Source organism: Rhagoletis pomonella, unplaced genomic scaffold (assembly GCF_013731165.1).
Source record: "Rhagoletis pomonella isolate Grant_MI unplaced genomic scaffold, Rhpom_1.0 Rhpom_scaffold_00013, whole genome shotgun sequence".
Lineage (NCBI taxonomy): Eukaryota > Metazoa > Arthropoda > Insecta > Diptera > Tephritidae > Rhagoletis > Rhagoletis pomonella.
The window spans coordinates 12,431,128-12,454,684 of NW_023458567.1; the positions used below are offsets into that span (position 1 = coordinate 12,431,128).

The 23,557-nt window shown below is 38.0% G+C and overlaps 2 protein-coding genes across 2 annotated transcripts in view; one reads left to right on the plus strand and one right to left on the minus strand.

The window, feature by feature from the left end:
• Positions 1-23,557, plus strand: part of LOC118748822 (signaling mucin MSB2-like) — a 266,141-nt gene that overhangs the window by 34,517 nt on the left and 208,067 nt on the right. The gene's annotated exons all lie outside the window — the stretch shown is intronic.
• Positions 1,374-2,357, minus strand: LOC118748350. Its single transcript, XM_036482722.1, has one exon. The coding sequence runs from the start codon at positions 2,355-2,357 to the stop codon at positions 1,374-1,376; it is 984 nt and encodes a 327-aa protein (XP_036338615.1).

Genomic DNA, 23,557 nt, shown 5'->3' on the forward strand with positions numbered 1-23,557 from the left:
CCATTCATATCTTGTTCAACAAAACTTTTCCAGCAACACTCTTGCCTTACTTTTGTGCTGCAGGATAAACCGTTATTTAAAATTTCTAAATGCAATCCTTCAACATGAAAATAAATATTTCAACAAATCGATTGTGATTTATTTTTTTAATTGAACTTTTTTCTCTGAAATAACTTAAAAAGCTTTAAAAAGTCTTTTCCTTTTGAAAAGGAATTACATATGTATGTCTGTTTGTATATGTAGAATATTTGAGGCAATTATTTAAATAAATTATTTCAAGCAATTTGAATACTTTCTTTGGCTAAATCAAGCGTAAATACATTGTACATTGTACATATATTGGTTGAGTTTATTGCTTGAATAAAATGCCAAAATGCAGCTATGGACATATGTGCATACTTAAGTACATACTTACATACGTATATGCATATATATGCGATCTTGATGGCCCTGATATGCTCAAGGCTATGATACTTACTAAAGAATTTTTCTTCAATTTCTGATTCAATAAAATTTTTTCTACATACTATGTATGTAGTGGCCATATACAAATAAACTAGGTACTTATTTATTTATGGGTATGTATAAAGAAAAGGAGAAAATATGAAATATTGCATTTCTTAGTAAAACCTATTCTTTTTTTTATTCTTTTAATCCCAATGTCATAATTTATGCACATCGTAGTGCATATACCTCAAGCGTCTAAAAAGACAACTTTACCGGCTCAACCAGAATAAATAAATATTATACACACTGGCTGACAAGCCTTCGGAAAGTAATCAAATTTTTTTTTAGGTTACCCAGAGAGAGTTAAAGAGGAAACGAATTTTTAATTAACTTTCGGCATTGCAGATAATTTATATAAAATCAAAAATAAGTTAAGTAAAATAGTATAACGAAACGAAAAAATTTAAATAAATTTAAATTAAATTAATTTAAGCGAAATTATATATTATCTGGAATGAAAAAGGTGAAACGAGATGACATGAAAAAAAACTAAAATGATACGAGACTAAAAGAAGTGAAACAAAATGAAAGGGAAAAATATTATTAATTTGCGGGCAAAGTGTTGTCAAAAGTCTGACAATAGGTGTTTTTGGAGGTTCCACTTTCCGATAACGATTAGAAGCTTACAAATTTGTCAGATTTCGCAGCGTTCTCAATTTGGCATTTCATTTGACTTTTACGGTGGAACGACCGTTTACACAAGGCAATTGTTGCTTTCAACTAAAAGTTGCCGGATTAATTAAATTAAATTTAAAAAATATATACATTAAACTTTCAATAAACTTTCAAAACCAAAGATTATTATTATTATTATGGGCCATATGCACCGCGACCTCTAAAGTGATCTATTGTGCGTGGCCCCCGGCCTATATGGGAAGGCTCTTAATGTAGCCTAGCACCTCCAAGGGCGTTTTGTTCCAAATTTCAAATGGATTAAGGGTAGCGCCACCAAAGTGGGCTAGTCTGCGCCTAGCGAGAGCATCACATTCACAGAGATTGTGTTCTGGCGTTTCTTCGTCCAGCTCACAGAAGCGACAGACGCTTGTTTCTGAAAGATTGATTTTACTGAGGTGGTAACGAAGAGAACAGTGTCCCGTGTAGTACCCAGTGAGAGTTTTGAGGTCCTCTCTGCCTAAATTGATTAGTTTCTTTGAAACTTCGTTTGAAGGACAGATAAATCGTTTGGCTTGTCTTTGCCCTGGACATTCCATCCAATGCCTGTTGAACATTTTGTCTACCCAGTTATTTATGGTCCCCTTTATATGTGCTTTGGTGAGCCCACAAAAGGGTTCCGGACCATAAAATACTGCGGCAGCTCCCTGTTTCGCTAGGCAGTCAGCCTCCTCATTGCCATCATGTCCCTCATGCCCTGGTACCCATCCTAATAAGACTGTATTATTGTCACCAAGAGCATTTAGGACATTGCGGCAATCATGTACTAGCTGAGAACTTATTTTGTGGGACTTCAGGGCCAGTAGGGCTGCCTGACTGTCCGACATAATGCAGATATATTTCGATGACGTTCCCCTTCTGAGACATTCTCTGCCACAAATTTCTATTGCATGAATCTCCGCCTGAAAGATGGTGGGGTAGCTACCCATTGGTATCATTTTTTTAAAGTTCGGCCCAAAAATGCCAGCCCCCGTTCTACCATTTTCAATCTTAGATCCATCAGTATACCAAACCTCCCCATTAGGTTTGGTGTATGGGTTCCCTGTATTCCAGAGAGCTCGATCTGCAATGTGTACCTCAAATTTCCTAGAGATTTCTAGTTTTGGAACCATTGCATCGCGCATTTGTAGTATGGGGTCATTAGCGAATTTCATTAGGACCTTCATGTGACCCGTCATATCTCCGATTTTCAGGTCGGAGGTGTTCAGGATTCTCAGTGCCGCTGTGGTAGCCTCCCTTTCTATTAAAATAGGAAAGGGAGGTATTCCAACCAGGGTGCTGAGTGCATCGGCCGGGCAGGTCTTCATAACTCCTGTTATGCCAATGCAGACTATTATGTGCAATTTCCTTAGCTTAGTGCTTGCACCTCTTTGTGTAGCCTTAGTCCACCATGGCTAAGGAAGCATAGGTTACTATTGGCTTAACGACAGTGTTGAATGACCAGTAGGTCATTTTGGGGGTAAGGCCCCATGTTTTACCAAAAAGTCGTGAACAGGCAACGAAGGCCTTCATCGCCTTGTTGATAACAGTGTCCAAATGTGCATTCCAGTTAAGTGTTTTATCAAGAGTTACTCCCAGATATTTAGCTTCACTGGAAAATTCTATTTCTGTGCCGCTCAAAGTGAGTTTAGTAGTAGATAATTTCCTCCTTCGAGTGAATGGAACAATAATAGTCTTTGTAGGATTGATGGTTAGGCCTTTATCCTCACACCATTTGTGTGTGATGCGTAGGGCTTGTTGCATGCGGTTGGTGATAGTTTCGTCATGAAGCCCTGTTATGCAGATTACCAGATCATCTGCGTAGCCTTGCGTATTAAAGCCTTGGCTGTTCAGTGTGAAAAGAAGTTCGTCTACAACCATAGTCCACAAAAGAGGAGAGAGTACACCCCCCTGAGGGCATCCTCTTGTGGCTGTTATCGATTCTATCGTGCCTCCTAATTCCAACCTGATGTTTCGTGTTCTTAACATTGATAACACCCATTGATTTATGATTGGGCTTACACCCTTTCTTAACAAGGCATCTTTTATTGCCTTATATGATGTGTTATCAAAAGCCCCTGAAATATCAATAAAGGCGCAAAGGGCTATATTTTTTAACTCCAGAGCCTTCTCAATTTTTGAAGTAAGGCTATGAATGGCAGTCTCAGTGGATTTTCCTGGTTGATAGGCAAATTGGTTCTTATTCAGAGGTCGTTCCCTTAGGTTGACTTCTCTGATGTACTGATCCAGTATTTTCTCCATGCCTTTTAGAAGAAAGGAACTGAGGCTAATTGGTCGGTAGGATGACGGTAATTGTTCCGGCTTACCCATTTTGGGTAGAAACACGACCTTAACCTCAGACCATATGCTGGGAATGTGACCCAACAAGAGCGAAGCTCTATAGAGTTTAGAAAGGACCGGCGCTATGTGTCTAATTCCATGCTGCAGGAGACATGGATAGATTCCATCCGGTCCTGGTGATTTGTATGGGCTGAATGTTGATAAAGCCCATTGCACCCGCTCGACAGTGGACAGCTTCGTAGCAAGGCTTTGTTCTCTTCCAGAGGTGGATGTTGGAGCACCCAATTCTGGTCGACAGTAGCCTGATATACAGCGCGGGAAGTGAGTATCCAGCAAGAGTCTGCTGGTCTCACCCGGATGCTGAGTGTAGCTCCCATCTGGTCTCTTAAGGGTGCCAATTGTATTCCTGTAATCCCTTGTTAGAGCTTTTTGGAGGCGTACTGCCTCTGGAAGGCTATTTATTTCCTCGCAGCGGTTTCGCCAGCTAGCTCGTTTGGATTTCCTTAGCTCCTTGTTGTAGGAAGTTAGCGCAAGTTTATACGGATTCCAATCACCCGTATTTTTTGCTCTATTGAATAGTCTTCTGGCCTGGCATCTCATTTGCTCAAGCTTCTTACTCCACCAAGGCACATCTCGTTTGGATTTTACCTTTCCTTGGGGGCAACTGCTGTTGAAAGCTATTACAATATCTGAGTGAAGCTGTTCAGCTTCATTCTCAAGCTCCTGTTTGGTTGTAATGGGGTGTTTGGGGCTGTTTCCGCCCTCTTCTATAGTAAAGCGGAAGAGTTCCCAGTTCGTTTTCCTGGGATTTCTGAAAACTAGTTCGTGTTCAGGAAAGAGACCCATATCGAATTCTATATGCATGTGGTCCGACATTGATACCTCCCCGGAGACACGCCAGTTTGTGACAGATGATGACATGTTTTGACTGCTTAGAGTTAGATCCAAGACCTCCCCCCTTAAAGCATTTCTAAAAGTCGGTTCATTGCCACGATTTATAATATTTATATTATGACTACTAATAAACTCGAGGAGGTACTCACCCCTTTTGTTGGTATCGGTGCTGCCCCAAACAGTGTTGTACACCCCTTGGAGTGAGAATTTCGGCCCAAACCGCAACCAGATCCGCCGTCATGAACTGTAATAGAGGAAGAAACGTTAGTTTTTTGCTTAATAGTATCGCCGCCCTTGGGCGAGGGCTGGGGGCATATATGATCTTACCATCATTGACGTTCAGACCTTTAACCTCACCGCGTAGTATCCAGGGTTCCTGGATGAAGGCTATACCTAGACCCTCGTTAGTGAACCTCCTGCAGAGAACAGCTGACGCTGCCTTGGCATGATGAAGATTCACTTGGAGGCATTTCAGATGCCTCGAGTTTGCGTTGGGCTTAGGGAGAGATGGCATTATTTGCGGTCTTTACGGCCGCGAGCAGCCACCTTCTTCCCCCTATTTCTACCCCGCAAGGCCTTCTCCTCGGCTATCCAGTAGCCGCTTTGAGTAGCCGCTTTGGAACTGCCATGTAGTGGTGGCCTAATTATGTTCCGGGGGAGCTCAATGGGCCTGACATTTTGTTGGGCTCTGTCTAGCACCTGCTGCAGGGTCAGGACCAATGTTGCTGTGGGTCGCGAAGGCGATGTCACGCTGGCTTGAGCTACTGACAGCTCAGGCGGCGGCTTTGTCTTTTCCAGCTCCGGTGATTGCTGCTTCTGTGCTTGAAGATCTGTTGAGAGCTGCCTCGGGGCGACGGTGACAGACTTCGAACAACAGGGTTGTTCGTCCGTGCCCGTTCCGTCGGTATCAGCGGCGTCCTTTGCTACCACTGGTACCAACGGCTTGGCTTTTTCCCTCAACTTGACCGTACCGTAGCCATAGTTGACAACATTTCCTCTCTGTTTGAGGATTTCTGCCGAAATCGGGTCTACCGCAATGGTGATTTCTACCACCCGATTTGGAACTCGCCAGTCCATTATTTTGAGGCCTTCATTCTGCCCCTGAAGAAGTAGTAGCGCGTCCTCATTCTTGGAGCTATTCAGCTCCGGGAAGAATCCCACCAAAATTATGGGGCGAGGCGTTTCTGTATCCGCTACCACCTTCATCTTTGCCCCTTTCCAGGGGGCAATCTTCGGAACTGTAGCCCTTATCCACTCCGCAGTTACTGCGTCCCTGCAGATAATGGATAACCATCCTGGACGAAAAGTGCAGCCATCAAAAATAGGCTTTACAGCGCTATCTTTGTTGCTTCTTATCGCCCTAAGGATGGCATTCTGAATGGCCCTCAGTTCGTCCGTCGACCAGACCGTAGCCGGATAGTCCTCGGGTACTATACCCAGCTTCACCTCACACAGTGCGTCCCTAAAGGATGCTGGTTTCACGGCCTTTCCGGCGTCTTCGCGAGGCAGGCTTGCCTCGGTCGTGGGAATTGTTACTGCCCCAGCCGGCTCAGCTCTCGCGAGTGGAGCTCTTTGATCGGGTTCTTTTAGCCGATCTCTCCTTTTGAGGGGGCCCAATGGGCTCTTTCGCTAATTCCCTAGCCTCCTCATAGCTCATACCCTTCTCCAAATAGCGCTTGAGGCGTTTTCGACCGGCTCCACTAAGCCGATCTCGCTCTCGAGTTTGGACGAGAGTATCATTACCTGTCGGAGAGGCAAGCAGCTTCTGCTCATCCTCCGGCGAGATATCAGAAAGCGTTTTGACGGGACTCGCATCCCGTCTAGCGCTGGTGTCAAACATCTCAACGTCATACTGGGGACTATGCGCCCCCGGTAGTTCTGTCGGGACAGTCCCCGTTTCGGCGGCTGCCGAAAGGCCATGCCCGGCCTCGTCTGCGAGCTGTTCAGCTCCATCTGTTTTTTTTTTGTTATTGTTTTTTGATTTACGTTATCCATAGTGTTCCCACGAGTATGGGGGATAGTAGTACCGCTGGGACATAGCCCCCACTATCCCGAGCGGGGCTTCTTACAACCAGAGGTCGCCAGGTATCTGGAGGCCACCGTTGTAAGACACACTAACGTAGTGCCATTCATCCCATAAGCACGGTACGGATGACACTCGGAATTACGGGTTTTATCGAGTTGTCCTCTCTAGATCCGCCATATTCAGTAAAAGCAGGGGCACCTCTCGCAGGGTGTGACTCTTCGCCACGTATGGTCGGTCTTGAGCCAACTGCTCCTGACTCAGAGCATTGCACCACGTATGGAACAATACCAAGAGCCTTGACCCCCAAAAAAAAAAACCAAAGATAAAACGAAGACAATTTTTTTCCATTGAAACTTCACAACTTTCATTTGTCTAAAAGTATGCCATATTTCTACGACGGTAGCAAAAGCAAAATACATTTTTATAATGAAGTGACGTATACATATATGCATAGCATAGTATAGTCCAATAATGCATACACAACAGTGCTTAAAAGAAAAACTCCTAAAAGTAGGCAGTAAAAGGCACGTCCTTCTTAAATTATTCAGTATATAATTCATGTGACAAAAGCGACACGTTAGAGAAGAGTCAACATGTAGGCGCATTAATTAATAACAAAAGTATAGCATACACAACAATAACGGATACAGAGGCACACATATTCGAATATGCATACATACTCTATTGTCTAAAAACTTCGCCCTATGTTTCGCATACTTTTAGGCTGTAGGAACGAGGCATTTTGTTAAGTGCTTCACATATTTACAGTAAACATACAATTTTTATAAATACACACATATGTATGTATGTATGTATGTATCAGGATAAATATGCTACATTCGTGCTACCATCAAAATCATTTCCGCATAGTCAATGCTACGCAGCATGTCTGGTAAGGTGAGCTTAACAATGGCGCATCGAAACATCGATAGGAAACGGAAACGGAAACAGAAATGTTGTCTTTCTTCTTTATTCTTTACGCTTTCTTAACGCTCTACGCCATACTTTTGTTGCTGTAGCACATTGCACGTGCTTGTCATATGTAATTTTTCACATACGCGCACATACCCAGTATACTATATGGGGCGTTCCATACCAAAATGGACGGGGTTCACACTTCATGTGTTTGATTTGTTTAAAATTTTTTGGGTTGTTGAATAAACATAAATAATAAATAAATATGAAATTTAAGCTTGATTAACACATTTTTTTTTTAATTTTACAGCACAAAAACAAAGACTAATCGATTTAATAGATTTCCAACTATCTCGAGAACGGCGCGAGAAAAAAACTAAAAAAAAAATCACACATACACACATCAAAATTCTCTATGAAAAGAAATATTTTTTTTTTTTGTTCTTGAAAAATTTTTCACATAAAAATTTTTTTATAAAAAAAAAAATAGTTTTTGAAAATACGCCATCTCAAAAAAAAAGATTTAAAAAATTACAATGGCATCTCTTAGTATTGCGCAATATTTAAGTATAGTATTATGGGGTGCACGCTATAATAATTTAAGTTAAGGTTTTTTTTTTGCAACCGAAGTGGAGTAAAATGAGTACATTACAAATTTACAAATTTTTTAAGAATTTTTGTGAGTATGCAGTTTTGTAGCCCATTAAATCTTAGTATATCAAAGTGCAAGTTTTAAGCGATCGCAAAACTGGCGTTAATTGATTTTTGATTTTCTTCGAAAACGGTTTTTCGCATTTTCTTCCATAAGAAAAAAGTGCAAAAGCCGTTAGCATAAAAAATATTAAAAGTCAACGCGTTTTTTCAGTAGCTTAAAACTTGCACTTTATGATACTAAAATTTAATGGGCTACAAAACCGCACACCCAAAATAAAATTTTTTAAAAAATTTATGTTTGTAATGTACACATTTTACTCAACTTCGGTGCAAAAAAAAATTCATAATTCAAATTATTGTAGAGTGCACCCCGTAATACTATACTTAAATATTGCGCAATACTCAGAGCTACCATTATGATTTTTTTTTGAGATGGCATGTTTTCAAAAATAATTTTCTTTTAACAAAAAGTTTGTATGTGAAAAAATTTTCAAGAAAACATTCTTTTTAAATATTTCTTTCATGGGGAATTTTGATGTGTGGTTTTTTTCAACTTTTTTTCCTCGCTTCATTTTCGAGATATTTTGAAAAAAATTAAATCGATTTGTTTTTGTGCTGTAAAGTTTTTAAAAATGTATTAATCAAGGTCAAATTTTATATTTATTTATTTCTTATGTTTGTCCATCAACCCTAAAAATTGCAAACAAATCAAGCACATGTAGTGGAACCCCGTCCATTTTGGCATGGAACGCCCCATATACATTTGTACATGCATAAAAATCACGGCTAGGTGTGTTTAACATACAATAAACTTTCGTGCGCTTGACATGTGCGTTAAATTAAAAAGACAGCTCACCATGCATAGTAAATTCATAAAATTGGATTTTTAAGAGTTTTTAGCGAGTCAAGCGCGACAGCGAATGATGGAAAATTAGCGTGATTTCCAAAGAAGGGTAGTAATTTTCTTTCAACGTACGCATGCACTCGATGTCAAAGTCCTATACAACTACAGTGTTTCTGTTACTCAGAGAAGAAAAATATACTTTCCGAACTTAAGAGAGTGCGATGATTATAAACAAACATTATGTTAGTTGAATGCTGGAATTTCATAAGGAGAATGGTTTTATAAGGAATGGATGAATGTTTTATGTCGAAGATACAGAAACTGACATTGTATCACCTAATTACTAATTAATTTTCAAAAAATAAAAATAAAGAAATTTTAACCTAGCATTTGCGACAAGTCCCTAAGAAACCGTTCTAGAGATAGACAAAAAACGAGACTTTCACAGAGCTATACAAACAAAGTAGTGGTGTCTAGAAATTTTTATCGAGTTTGAGTTCAGCTCAAAAAAAGCTTCCAAACAACAGCACTCGGTGTCTGTCTTAATGTAAAAATGCACCAATCGCTGAAACTAAAGATTTGAAATCATATTTACATGTCGTGGCTGTAGCTAAGTACGCAGAGATGCTTGCTACTATTTGTTAGCTTTCGGAAGCGTTTATTTATTTTTCTGTGTAATTTCTAATATATTCTATGTCCTCTTCTAACAATAGGACATATTACAGTGAGGCGTTGGTTTACCAGTCCTTTTCCAATGACATGCCAATGTTGAAATTGAGAGTTGAAACCATTGGAAGGGGAATTTTGATTGACTTGTACTGGTAACAAAGGTTCTATCCAGGGCTAACCTGGGGTGAGTCCGAGTTGCTGCAGGGTACATAGACCAACGTACATACACAAAACCAGAGCATCATATGTATGTGAGCACAACCAGCAGTGTACCAACAGCGTGCCCGAATCGCTTACCAACGACTTCGTTCGCCAAACTAACTCGGGACAATGCACACGAACGAATTCTCAACCAGTGCGTTGCACGGCGTATATAGAGGGTTGAACGTATGTGTAGTCAGGTCAGGTTTGCTAGGTAACCAGCTCGCTTGACTTGTCGGCCAAGACGCGGATGTGCCTACGGTAGCATATCTAGTCGGCCCTTCTGGTCAAGTCACGTTCGAGAACCATTTGGTTCCTGCTCCTGCCGCCGGGAATAGCTTGCCGAGCTATTCAGGATTACTAAACTGTTGAGAGTATCCGCCACTATTGAGAGCCAACCGAAGCTGTTGAGAGCCAGTCGCCGCTACTGCTACCTTGCTCTTATTGAGAGCCATTCGCCGCCGCTGCTATTGAGAGCCATCCGAAGCCGCTGAGAGCCATGAGCTGCATCACTTACCGCTCCTAACCAATAGCTTCGCCCAACTGATAGTGCTAGCAATTGCTCTACCGTTGCCAAGAGTCATAACTCAACCAGCCACCGACGGAGCGCCTTTCCGTACCTGCCGTCCGTATCAACATATGAAATTTCTGTTGATAGCGAGAGAGAGAAGCAGCGAAAACGTCACCGTCATGCGTTAATGAGTTTTCGTTAACACCAGAATCCCATAAGATAGGTCGTGTTTTACGTTGGTGGCTGGTTGAGCTATCACCCGCCGTACTGCTACTGCACTCACCGCTACTCGCCAGTCGCTCCGGCGCGCCGCTACTGGGAGTAACCCGCCAAGCCACTAGTCGCTCCCCGCTTACGGCTCCCAATTCGATCTCTCCGTAACAAAGACATCACCGTTCAATATCTCTCTTCATTTCGTAAGATTGCCGACAGTCTAGTTATAGTGCTATGTGTAAACACACGAGGATACTGTGTTTTATTTGGTAGGATTAGTGGGTCTTTCGCTCGTCTCTGGATCGGCTGAACTTTGTCTTTGACAAAAACCACCTCATAGAATATAAATACTAGTTTTTCTTTGGCAAAAAAAAGAATTTTTAAATAATTAATTTAATTTCCACATACCTCATTACATCCATTACATCATTATACATTAAGATCAACGCTTTTACATTCCATTTACCCTAATAGAACACTTTACTTAAGTTCCAGATGTATTCCACATATGTTCCACAATTATTTTTTTCAACGCTTAAGGGCCGAATTCACGGTGCTTAGTTAAACCATGGTTAACTTAACCACCAACAAGAGTTTAATTATGAATTTATATTCAGAGTCACATAGTTAACTATGGAAATTCGTATCGCCTGAAAATATACAAATTCTTAAAATCAATACTTTTCTATTCAAATATGAAATTCGTTCCACAAAAAAAAATTTATTTCACAACTGTTAATTTCACAACTGTTTATTTCACAATTGTTAACTGAGCGTTGTGAATATGAAAATCAATAGTTAAACTCTTATCAGTGGTTAAATACGCACTGTGAATTTGGCTCTAAATGTCACAGTCTAAGTTTTATTCACACAAGCACCTTTACAAAAAATATCTAAAGTCCATAATTGACGGTATTTCAATATTTAATTACAAATGTGTACCTTGATTTAGTTCAGGACCACTCAGCCTACAAATAAAGTTCCCTTTAAATCAGGCGGGCCCAGCGCAGGGCGCTTGCTTATGGAATTCTGCCAGCGCAGGGCACTTGCTTAAGGAGTTCTAAATAAATCACCTGTATTCTACATACTTGCCATATATGGGGTGATCCATCACAACTCTGGATTTTTTTCTTTGGGGTGATGTGTAGTCAGTAGTATTCATCGGTAAGTCAGCTATGACTCAAATTATGGAAGCCAACATTACTCGCGTAATTCCGGAAAGAGTAATTGAAAATTGGACCTTCCGAAAAGTAAATGTCAGATTATGTTCTATCGGATGATAGTAAAGATTCAGACATCCAGTTCTGTCTTAAGTGTTATACATATTTAAGATTAAAAAACCAAGGTCTAGAATCTAAATGGATCACCCTATACACGTGTTCCAATCACGGAGTTCTTATTTTAAACAGTTCACTTTTGCGTTCCTCTTCCTTCCAATTATGTTTGTGCGGCTATATTTTAATGTTACAAAAGTAGTCTTGTATTCCACATATATTCCACATGCATGTCAAAATGACTTTATTCTTATTTCGATTATAGCCTTGCCTGTCGCCCTAGCACAAGATTTATTTATATTCACTTTAGTTCCAGATACATTCCACACGTCTTTCAATAGGTATTTATTATTGTCTTGTTTATAGTATTACCTACCGCATTAATACCAATATTTTTCTTAAATGAAGTTAAGTTCCACATACAATCCACATGCGTTCCTATATAAATTTATTGTTATTTTTTTAAGTTTCTTCCGACACAATACGTTCCCACTAATATCCAGAGTATAACCATCAGGCGGCCTTCTACAGTTATCCAACCCTTAATCTTAAGTCTATCATTTCCGTGTCAATTAGCTACATATATTTAAAGTATCTGATTTTCATTTAAGTTTCATACTCTTATTTGTTATTTTCGTTTGGCATCATAAGCACCTCATTTATTTCTGCTTCTCCTCGATGTCGCTTCAAACCTGACGTGAGCGTTTCTCCTTCAGCCACTCATTTTCTCACTTTCTCTAATCGATTTTAAAAATATCCTTCCGAACCACTTTTGCACTCAGTCTTTTCCGTGCTGACAATTACTAACTTGTTCTAAACCTCCCACTTGCAGATATGATTAGTTCCGCCACGGCTCATGGTTTTAGTTTTCCATTTTTCTTTAATTAAATTGTCATAAAATCTCAATTTCAATTTGCCATAAAAATGGAACGACCACACATACTCGTAAAATGGCACTGAAGTGCGGTTGCCTAGTGCAATTGGCGCGCGCGCGAGCATTAGCTTTAGCCATTAGACGCCATGGCTATTCGACTGCATACATACACAAGGAGACCACCTCATCTCTGGCAAGCAATCAACTAGTATTTAGGTCAATGCGAGTGTGGCGCTTCGCGTGGGCGGACAATTCACTGTAAACATACATACATACATACATGCCATGTAACTGTGAATGTATATGTGTGTATGTTTTATGTAAATGAATACGGCGATTACTTTCACTGCCAGCTTTCTTTGACTACTCGCTCTTTAGCTGCACTGGTATCTAGTGAATTTGTTATTGCTAGCCGCTGATGATATTGTTGTTGCTTGTTAGCTGTTGATAGCCGGCAGCCGAAGCAGTCACTGCTGCAGCATTCCTCATCCAATTATTATGTAAAATTATCAACGGCCATGATGGGAGTAGCAAAGGCAGCAGCAGCAGCAGCAGCAGCAGTAATGGCAGCGGCGAAAGCCAAAGCAAAGGCGTGCACTGCACAGACATCTCTTAGCATATCACCACAATTTATGTGCACATGTATGCGAGTTTTGATTGCGCTTTACCCCAAATGGTTGTTTGCTTGGTTATATGTAGCTGCTGCTGGTCATCGCCACATTGCTTGCTCGGTTGGTTGCTTGGTTGGCTGGTTGATTGTTTGGCCGTATGACTGGCTATAGCGCGGTAATTTGTGCTGGAATTACTGCGGTTGATGTTTATCCGCAAGCCGCATTCATTACGTTAGTTTGTTTGTTGGCTAGCTTCCCGGCGGCAGCGGTGGTGGCGACTTGCTTCGCGACTATATATGCCGGCCGACCAGACTGTGGATTACTGCAGCGTATTTTTGTTTGTTTGTTAACAGCCTTGTAAAACGTTAACGTTAACTGCTGCCCGCGCAATGAGGAAAACGTTTGTCAGGCGGGTTTGTAAGGATGCGCCCAATGACATCGTTCACGCCCGCTTGAATGCCTCATTCTGCGCTGGTTTGTTGCGCTATGCTACTACTCCACTCTCTGCACTGCCTCCACTCGTGGGCAGTGCATAATTTTAGCTGCGCTGCACTTAGTAGCAAATGGCGGGCGCATCGCTTGCAACATGCCGACTATAAATTACATTGCACCGCACGACAAGATTACTTGGCCATTACTTTGGTCGTTCAACGATTTGTAGCGCTCGCCGATTTGATTGTGGCACATTTAAAACGGTTGAGCGATAAGCAAATTGTTGAACGCGCGGGCGCGGAATGGCGCGAGTAGCTGCTAGTTATGACAGTAGTTAGTAGTCGATTTAATTGAGTTAGAGCGATGCCACCAAGAAGGGCGCGGAAATTTTATTAGCTTAGCGTTGGGCGTACGTAAGGCACTCAGCTGGCAGTTGATACAATTTGTGGAAAGCAATTAAGAGAATGTATATTTTAGTGGCCTTAGGTGGAAGGGGAGCGCGCGGAAAAAAATCAACTATCTATTGCACATGTAAGCGATATATCGTAGAATATCATTCCGGTTCTTTGATGAAACATTTTTGGAGTTAAGATGGTTGAAAAATATAAAAAAAAAGTAAATCTGGAACGGAAAGAGCTGACTTTTCTATTAATTACACATGCGTAATATAGTAAACTTTACTTTTTTGCCTAAATAGCTAGTTTTTCACAAAATTTTTAAGTTCCACGTGCGTTCCACATATGTTCCACACTGTTTTTTGCTTTTATTGACTTTTATATACATTCGACATATATTCTACAATTTGTTTCTATTATTTCAATGCTGTAGTTTCAAATACTTCGCTTTACTGATGAGAAGAGATGCTTGAAAAGATCCACTCGGTTCCACAGACGTTCCAAGGAAAATCTTATACAAATATTTAAAAAATTTATTACAACACCCTACATTTTGCTGGAGCAAATCGTCAGTCTAAAGAAAATTTAAAATCCAGAATTTGTACTCGAAGAGAATTTTATAAAGTATAGTGCTTATCTTAGAAATTGAGCTTCAAAAAACACGCACAAATACTTACAGATGTTTATATGTATGTACTATTACGTTTTTTTGAAATCTATACATTTGAATTGTGATAGTTAATTTTCTTTTCTAAAATTATCTAAATACAATCGATAGAATTGTTCTACATAAATGGTTTATTAAGTGACTTTATTCGACTTAGATACTGGCTGGATGCGCATTGCAGATCTCTTGGGTGCTTAAACCTTTTCCGGGTAATTTAATCATTGAGCGTCAATGATAAAAAAGTAGGTCATGAATAAAAAACTATTAAATTATAGCGAAAATTACTACTTAACTTGACTAAATCCATATACAAAACTATGGGAATACGTTCCACATAGGGTCCACACAGGTTCCACACCAATTTTTACTGTGTTGATACTCACAAGAAATCAATTATGATTTCATTTTAATTCTAGGTGCAAAAATGCCCTTTTTTCCAGTATATTGCACAGTGTGCACAAAATTTTAGGACATTTAACAGTTCTAAGAAATTATACTAATTTTCAAGTACTAAACTCGTAAATTTTCTAACTTTTAGCCATCTAAAATAAACTGTTACCCTCTATTGAGTATTCACTGCGTGAACGATTTTAATTTTCCTACAACTTTAGTGCATCTCGTTTCATGTCCAAGAACTTATGACTAACGAGTTCACTTCTACGTTGTTACTTATATGTATTATATTTTTATTCTCCCTTTTATTGTAAATTTAATTTTACGCGTTATACGTTTTACGAACCATTCTATGTAGTAACCATTTAGTTCGAGCCATGAAAGTAAATGCGTTCAACCTTGGTTGTGGGAGATACATATGCACATTAGGGTGGTTCTTGAAATGTAGGGAGTAAATTTTTACATCAAATTTCCTAAGACTCAAACCCCCACCGCCGAGGCTACTATAGTCAAAAATATCACATATAAATATTGGTCCCGATTGGAGACGGTTAAGGCGTGTCGCACGGGGGGGCAAAGTTTAAATTACCCTATGATGACGTCTTAGCCGACTTCAATCGGGACTAAAATTTATATGTGATATGCTCAACTTTAGTAGTATCGATTTTGGGCATTAAATGAAAAAACATATTTTTAATTTTTAGAGTCCTTAGATGCATCTGGCCTTTGACCCCATTGCGACACGCCTTAATCGACTCCCAATCGTGAGCAAAATTTATATGTGATATCATTGGACAGTGGTGTTACCGATTGAAGGGGTGAGACTGAGATTCTTCGTTCATTTGATTTTTTTAAGTACCACCCTAATGCACATATGTATGCTTGTAAAACTTTCCTTGCCCACATAAACGTATGCATTCACTCGTATGACAATTCATATAGGTACGTACGTGTGTGTAAACGCACATCATTCGAAAGCACTTTTATTATCTGACAGCAATGCAAATAATTGCAAGGCCGTTGGTTACGTGCATCATTTAAATATAAAATAGCACGACAATGGCTTGAACAGTGCTGGTGTATTGCCACCTGAAATTTGATTTTCTTAATGTAGCGTACAAAAACAAATGAAAATTATATAACGAGCTGGAAAAAATTGATATAAAAATGAATTATCACAGGGGCACGCATAGGAGTATGCAGCGTTTTGCATAATAAAACCTTGAATGAAATGTACTGAAATCAGCTTTTTGTGAAAGTGATTGACACAAATACAGCAAACAAAAATGCTTTTCTCACAACTTTTCAATATAATAAAACCTTCCCCCTACAGCGCCAACTTGCATGGCCTCTTGGTACTGTTACTCACTATGACTGCAGTGAAGTGCGTGAAAACTTCCTTAGCAGTTTATTTTAATATAAATGTGCAGCTCACTCATGCAGCAAAGTGCCGTTGCTATTGCCGCACACCATTGCCACGTTGTTGTTGCATGCAACATTAATTTAAATTAGCATTTGCAACACTTGAGTTACGCAGTGTGTTGAAGTTTTCAAAGCTTTCGACGATCCTTCTTAGATGTGATTTAAAATATAAAAAAAATTAAGTCCTTTGTATATTTATGCTTCCGAATGCGGTGATTTTTCGCATCGTTTACGTTTAATAATCTTTGAAATTGCGTGATTATTTGTGGCAGACAAACGAAACTTTGAAGGAAATGTGTGTGTGTGTAGCCAGAACGTTAGCGAATTGCGCCGGAAACTCATTTTGAGACAAATATTTTGATGAGACACATATTTTCGCAAGCATTTTAAACCAAATTTAAATGCAATTGCTATAATTTAGGTAAAAACTTATGTTCCACAACCGCTACCAAATAGCAAGTGCTTAAAATAAAATATATTTGCAATAATCAGAATTCCGTTGCATTTATTTAATATTAAACATATGTTCCACATAAAACCCACATAAGTTCCACACTGAACTTTAAAGAATTTTAGCAAATAAGACAGCAACTACAAAGAAAAATGCATGCCCGCTATTACTTCATGACGTTTCGCATAACAAATACTTGAGAGAAGCAAATATGTTCACTGCCTTTTACGAAATCTAAAATAATGTTGAAAAAGTTAGAAAAATATTCCCAAAGGCTTTTTTACTTATTAATTACTGTCGTGAGTAACAAAAAAGAAAAATTAATTCGCAAATTTTTGATATTTCGGTTAAAATAACTTAGGATCCACACTCAAATATTTATAATACGTAGTTAAAATAACGAATGCATACTTAGCTTGAGTTGAATAAGCAAGTTGTAAGAAACAAACACACGTTCCACATATGTTCCACACAATTTAAAAATGTATGATCGGCTGACAGAAAAAATTCAAAAAAATACATAACATATATAACATCACTACGTTCCACATGTTCAATATCTATTTCAAAGAAGCATTTATTTGCACCGCGAAACTTTAAATAATTTTGAAAACATTTCGAAATTCTGTGCTGTAATTTGTATTTTCACATTTGACCTAGCCTGAAAATATTCCCAATAAAAAACCTTCAAGTTTTCTGAACAGCTCAGCTATCAGATACAGATTTTTTTAATACATACTTTGTCAGCATCCAGTAGTATTTATTGTAGTTCAAAAATTTCACTAATTAGTTTGAATAAACTTCTGCAAGCCTTCAAGTAAGTAAGTATTGCTTAAGCAATTGCCAACTACTTATTCAACTACTTTGCTGCTTTACATCATTTTCTTGTTTTTTCGATTTCGTTTTTTATGCGAGTAAGTATAACACCTCGTTTCGAAAACTTTTAAGAAATCTAATTACAACACTTTCATTTTCAAAGTTAAGTGTTTGCTTGCACGTGCATACTACATACAACTTGCTAGCTGTCAACATGCGCATAAACTGTGCTGCTTCACATTGTATGTATCAAATATCTGACAGCTTCCACATTTTTTTTTTATACGATTTCCTCAATGTAGCTTTCTCTTGGCAGGCTCAGAATTCACCTTGACTGCCATCACATACAACACTAAACTACTTCAAAAGCAGTTATTTCCGTTAAAACGTCCAATTTTGTTAAACATGATGCACACGTACCGCCCCAAAACTCTCTCTGCGCTGAAGTGTGTTTACTATGTAGCGCTTTCTCTTCAATTCCTTTTATGGACATAAATTCCTGACTTTTAGTACAAACATACATATGTACATACAAAGTACGTACGTAGCAAGTCGGCGCCTGAATTCGGAGTAATCTCATCAATTTCACTAACATTACAGCACGTTTGCTTTATTTGTTTTTATTGTTTCTGTGAATGTGCAGATTGTGAGAAAATTTGCGTACGGGTTTAAGTGCGAGTATGTGCGCATGTTTTTATTTGTGTGTATTTTACTGTAAAAACTCTCTGTTGATTGCCATACCATCTACAGCAAAATTCGCAAACTCTTGGTAGATTATTGAGCAAAGAACGTAAATTGTTTGCCAGCTGTCTTGACAACTGCAATGAAATTTAGCTTTTGTGATGTCGGCAGCAGGGTAGCGGATGGCTTGGTTGTAAGCCATTCAAATCCACGTTTTTAATTATCTAGCAAGTTTTCATAGCGAACGAGGGTAATTCTGGCGCAAAAGAAATGATACTGAAAGGGAAATAAAGTTTACTTGTAAATTTTTTTGTAGTTAAAAAAGTATTGCAATAACTTTTGAGTACTGCGTATGAAAAGTGTTCTTCCATAAAAAAAATGTATTGCAATTGTTCACTGAACGAAAATTTTTAATATAAATTTATGTTCCACAAGTTCCACATGGGATCCACATGCATTCCACATAAATTTGTTTGAACTTCGTATGCTTTATTTGCATTCTTGCTTAATTTGATTACTTGCTTTTCTTTAAGAGTATAAAACAGTAAACAACAAGGCCTCTGTGAATTGCAACTAAAAGCAAATCTTATGTGCACTAAAATGTATTCGAATTCGTACACTTATCAGAATCTAGCAATATTTTCCTTTTTGCGTTACACAGTTTTTATGTGAATTTAATATGAAAAGTGATAGAAGTAAAAAAATCGTCTCTCACACAAACTGCTGATGAAACCGGCAGTATGAGATTACCATAACGGATTTAAAAAAAATGGCTAAACTGAAAAATCAAACCTCAGTTAACGTAATCCGGATATGATAGCTAGGTTTGTTGCGATAGATTAATGGAAATCGTTGTCAGCATAAAAAATAGCGAGAATAAAACACGTTCCACAAGAATTTCGAAAATAATATATAAATTATGATTCGATCAAAACGATTGTCTTAAATAAAATGGTAAATATTTTTTAAACTCTAAGTCAGGCTCCACAATGCAAATTTTAAAGCGCCACTCTAAAAGTCAATAGACCATAAGATTTTAAAGAATTTTCATAAATTTCTGGAAGCTTTAACATATATAACTTTCGTTCCACATCGCAAGAAGTTTTTAAAACCGCTCCTTATAAATGCAGCCTCATTTTACATGCACATTTCGAAAACTAAATACGTTCCACAAAATTTCGATATAAATTCACCACAATTCGAATCTTTAATAAAATGTAAAATATTGGGCGAACTTTAAAATTACGTTCCACTCAGAAATGTCAGCAAATCCTTATTAAAAGTCAATAGACTAAGAATTTGTACGATGTTCCACAATTTGTGACAATGGCAGCATTTAACAATTACGTTCCACATAAGCTTCACAACAAAAAACTTGGTATTTTTAATACAAAAAAGTGCATCCTACTTACTTCAGCCACTTTTTTTGGCATTTTTTCTATAATTTTTTTTCGCTTGTACAACTTTTTACAACCAACCAAAAGCTTACAGACTTTTAGAACTTTAAAGTTTTACTTACATTACCTTGCTTACACATACAACAAATGTGCATGTGAGTTTATGAACCAGATTATACAAACAGCTAATCGTACACATGCACTCCAGCAGTTTATGTACCGCTTTAAGCTGTTCAACATTTGCTGGCTGTAGCTAAATACTAGGTTAGGAAATTGTGCACATATTTTAGGCAATCTTACTTTCAGTACAGTACATCCCTGCACTTGCACACAGCTGTCGAAAATTGCCACTTTTTCGCACGTCACTCAGCGACTGCTTACATGCTTCCATTTTTAATGACCTTTTTAATAGTTGCTGCACAGCACGTCGAAATTGTGTGAGCACACTTTTACTTTTTTTCGTTTTTTTTTTTTTTACTGCGACAATGACTGCAATGCGAACTGTGTTACTCCCTAAGCAGCGCATTACCATGAGTCTTGTATGTATAAGTAGATATGCGTATGAGCATACTAACTTTGGTACATATGTTAAAGCACATTGTGTAAATACTTTCGCACTTTTTGACTTCGCTCCGAAAACCTTGAATATTTTTCCCCTTTTTAACTTCTAACATTGCCTTCAAAGTTTTTGAGATCTTACTGCTGCTTCTTATTGGCGTGCCTTCACTTTTTCCCTCCTCTAAACAACCTTTCTGTCATGTGACAGCACCTTATACCCACCCATCTCGGTCCAAATCGAGAAACTTTTCTTCTTATACTTTTGCATTCCAGCCAGCTTCTTTTACTGAATTTGGTCAAAAGTTTGCTATGGCAGCATAGACTGTTGCATGAACTTATAATTTTCCCCACTCTTTTGTGAGCTTATGCATACACTTATAGGCTTTGCAGCAAAGTTTATGTGTGTGAAAGTTTTGAACATTTGTATGTATGTATGTAAAATATGTACGTATAAGGAATGCATGCTTGTTTTGGCATTGTTTGCTCTACTGCGTGTTCGTAAATCATTTGGCAAGCACAATTGAAATCAAGTGTTGATTGGCAAATGTACAAAAAGGGCAGAATAACAAGCTTGTGTTGACACATGAAGAGCATGAAAAGCTTATAGGCATCATTAGTCGTTTTTGAGAAAAACATGTCAATTAGTGTCGAAATAGTATTACTCATACGCAGTGTGTCACCAAAATTCAAAGCGATATGAATTGATGTGGGTTATGTTAGAAATTAGGATTGGGTAAAATATTCTTCACACAAATAAGATACTCTCTACCAAATTCTTTTTGCTGTCTACTCAAGAGAATTCGAGAGGTATTCACAGGCTTAAATATTTGGTTTTTCGTTGCCACACAATTTTAGTTACTCATACGCCACGTTGAACATTCTAGTTAGCACTAAAATGTAGTGTAAATGTAAATCTCCAAGAACCTATAATATTTCGTGGTTTTTCTACATCGGTCTTCATGTAATGCAAAAAGTTCTCAATGGCCTAAAATTTGAAGTCTTCTCCGCATGGCTGAGGAAATCGTTGCTTACACTTTCCTTTTGAGTTTCCTTTTCATGTTCTCAGCAGTTTTGATAGGAGTGATTGCAATCTATTAGACCTTTGCCCACGCAATAGAACTATCTCACTCTTAACACACCCAAGGTTTTCTTTTAAGTGGACGTATTTCACATTTTAAAAAATCTTCGCTGCAGACTGTGTGATTTCAACTCTTCTACTTTTCCCGTATGCAGCGTACTCTTTCCCACTTAGTCAAATTGTTACTCTTTTCCATTTCAATCATTTGTCTTACCACTTTCACATAAATCCTATGCCTAACAGCTGTAAGTTCATTTTGACCTCTTAATACCGACTAACTGTCTAGTTTCTCCTGTTCGTAACTGTTACACGGTCAAAAATTTGGGTATTATTTTTAAACCACGCTGGGACTACTGCCTGTTTTAATCTTCTATAGTCAAATTTTTAAACCAGTCAATAGTTTTAAGCAATTTCTAATTTATTCTGGTTTAAATTTTAATCCAAAAAGTATGTGGTTTAAAAATCAAACCAAAATGTTTTAATTCTAGTTTCTAGGTTTCATGTATAGAAAATTTGATTTAAAATCTAAACCGAAATAGAAAAGGTGGTGAATGTGATGTTGATTCAAATTCAACATATGAAAGCATATTTACATGCGTGGCTGTAGCTGAGTATGCAAAGATGCTTGATACAATTGGTTGCTACCAAAGCTGTCCGGGTTCAATCCCCATCAGACGGAGCATGAAATTAAGATTTTTTATTTTTTATTCTTAATTATGAAAATGTTTGGGTTTCAAATTTAAACCGAACTGTTTAAACTCTAAACTCAACATATGTGCCCTCTTTTTTTAAACTTGGAAGGCTTGTATCTAAAATTGAATTTAGTTTGGTCATATATGTAGTCCAAAAAGTTTAAAATTAAAACCGAAATTTTTAACCGTGTAGCTATGGCGTAATAGTTAGGAATTTATAATTAGATCGTTTTCGACTTTCAATTGGAATGCGTTCCACATGCGCATACATATGGAAATTAATTAAAATAAATTTGTAAGAATTTTTATTTGTTTGAGTTCCACTTTAACTCCACATGCGTTCCACAATCGTACCTTTTTTAATGGTGCTTTAAAGCGAAACATTTTTTACACTTAAATAAGAGGTAGTGAATTCCACAAAAGTTATAATTCACATACGTTCCACATATATATTATATCATCTCGGTCGCATTCAGCACGTCGAATAACACAGGGATATATAGGTTTGGTTTAATATGCATACACTTTTTTTAAACCTATGTAGGCTATAACTGTACTGTGAAGTGAATTATTGTAATACGATTTTGCTCAACTACATAATACAAAAGGAGTAATAAAATGAAAAATTAATATCTAAATTCATCTATGTATGTATGTCGTTTCAATCAAAAAGGTATAAGGTATTTTACTATTTCAATTTCAGTATTTCAATGACATCTTTGAGACCAACTGGAGAATTACATTGGACTTCAAGTTGAGAACTAGCATGTTCTCAACTTGAGAAACAGTCCTTTTTTCATACAAGGTAAAATGCCCTTTTTGTTGAGAACGCTATGATTCTCCACTTGAGGTACTGTTGAGAAACAACGTTGGAGATTTGAGAAATACCTTAGTTCTCAACTTAACCTCAAGTTGAGCTCAAACCTAAATGTTTATTGGGGATATGTCGTTGTTTCACCGTTCAAGTATCGAGCCAATAGCTCTACCGAGCCGCAACTAGTAATCTCTTCTAGCCATAAGACAACGGTGGTCGTCTACTTTAAATTAAAAGCATTTTTTTAGCTTCTTGCAAAACCTTTATTGAGCGAAGTCTCTAAAAAACTAACATCCAAATAAACATTTGTCAGTTTTGTGATTCTGTGCTGCCCGCCTGCAATCTTTTTTCTGCTATAGTAATAAATTAATCCGAATTCTTTGCTGATTAACGTGCGCCATCATTTGTTTCACTACAAAGTAAAGTAAGGCAGCTTTTGTCCGGCCAAAAAACTATGTAGGTGCTGCTAATTCCTTTCGTTCTTTTTTTTGCGGCTATTTTTTGTGCTTCGGCCAGTTCATACACGACACAAGAGATTTGCTTCAATTGTATGAACTACATTTTACATGAAAGCAATTATGTATGTGTGTACACACACACACACATATGCATGTCA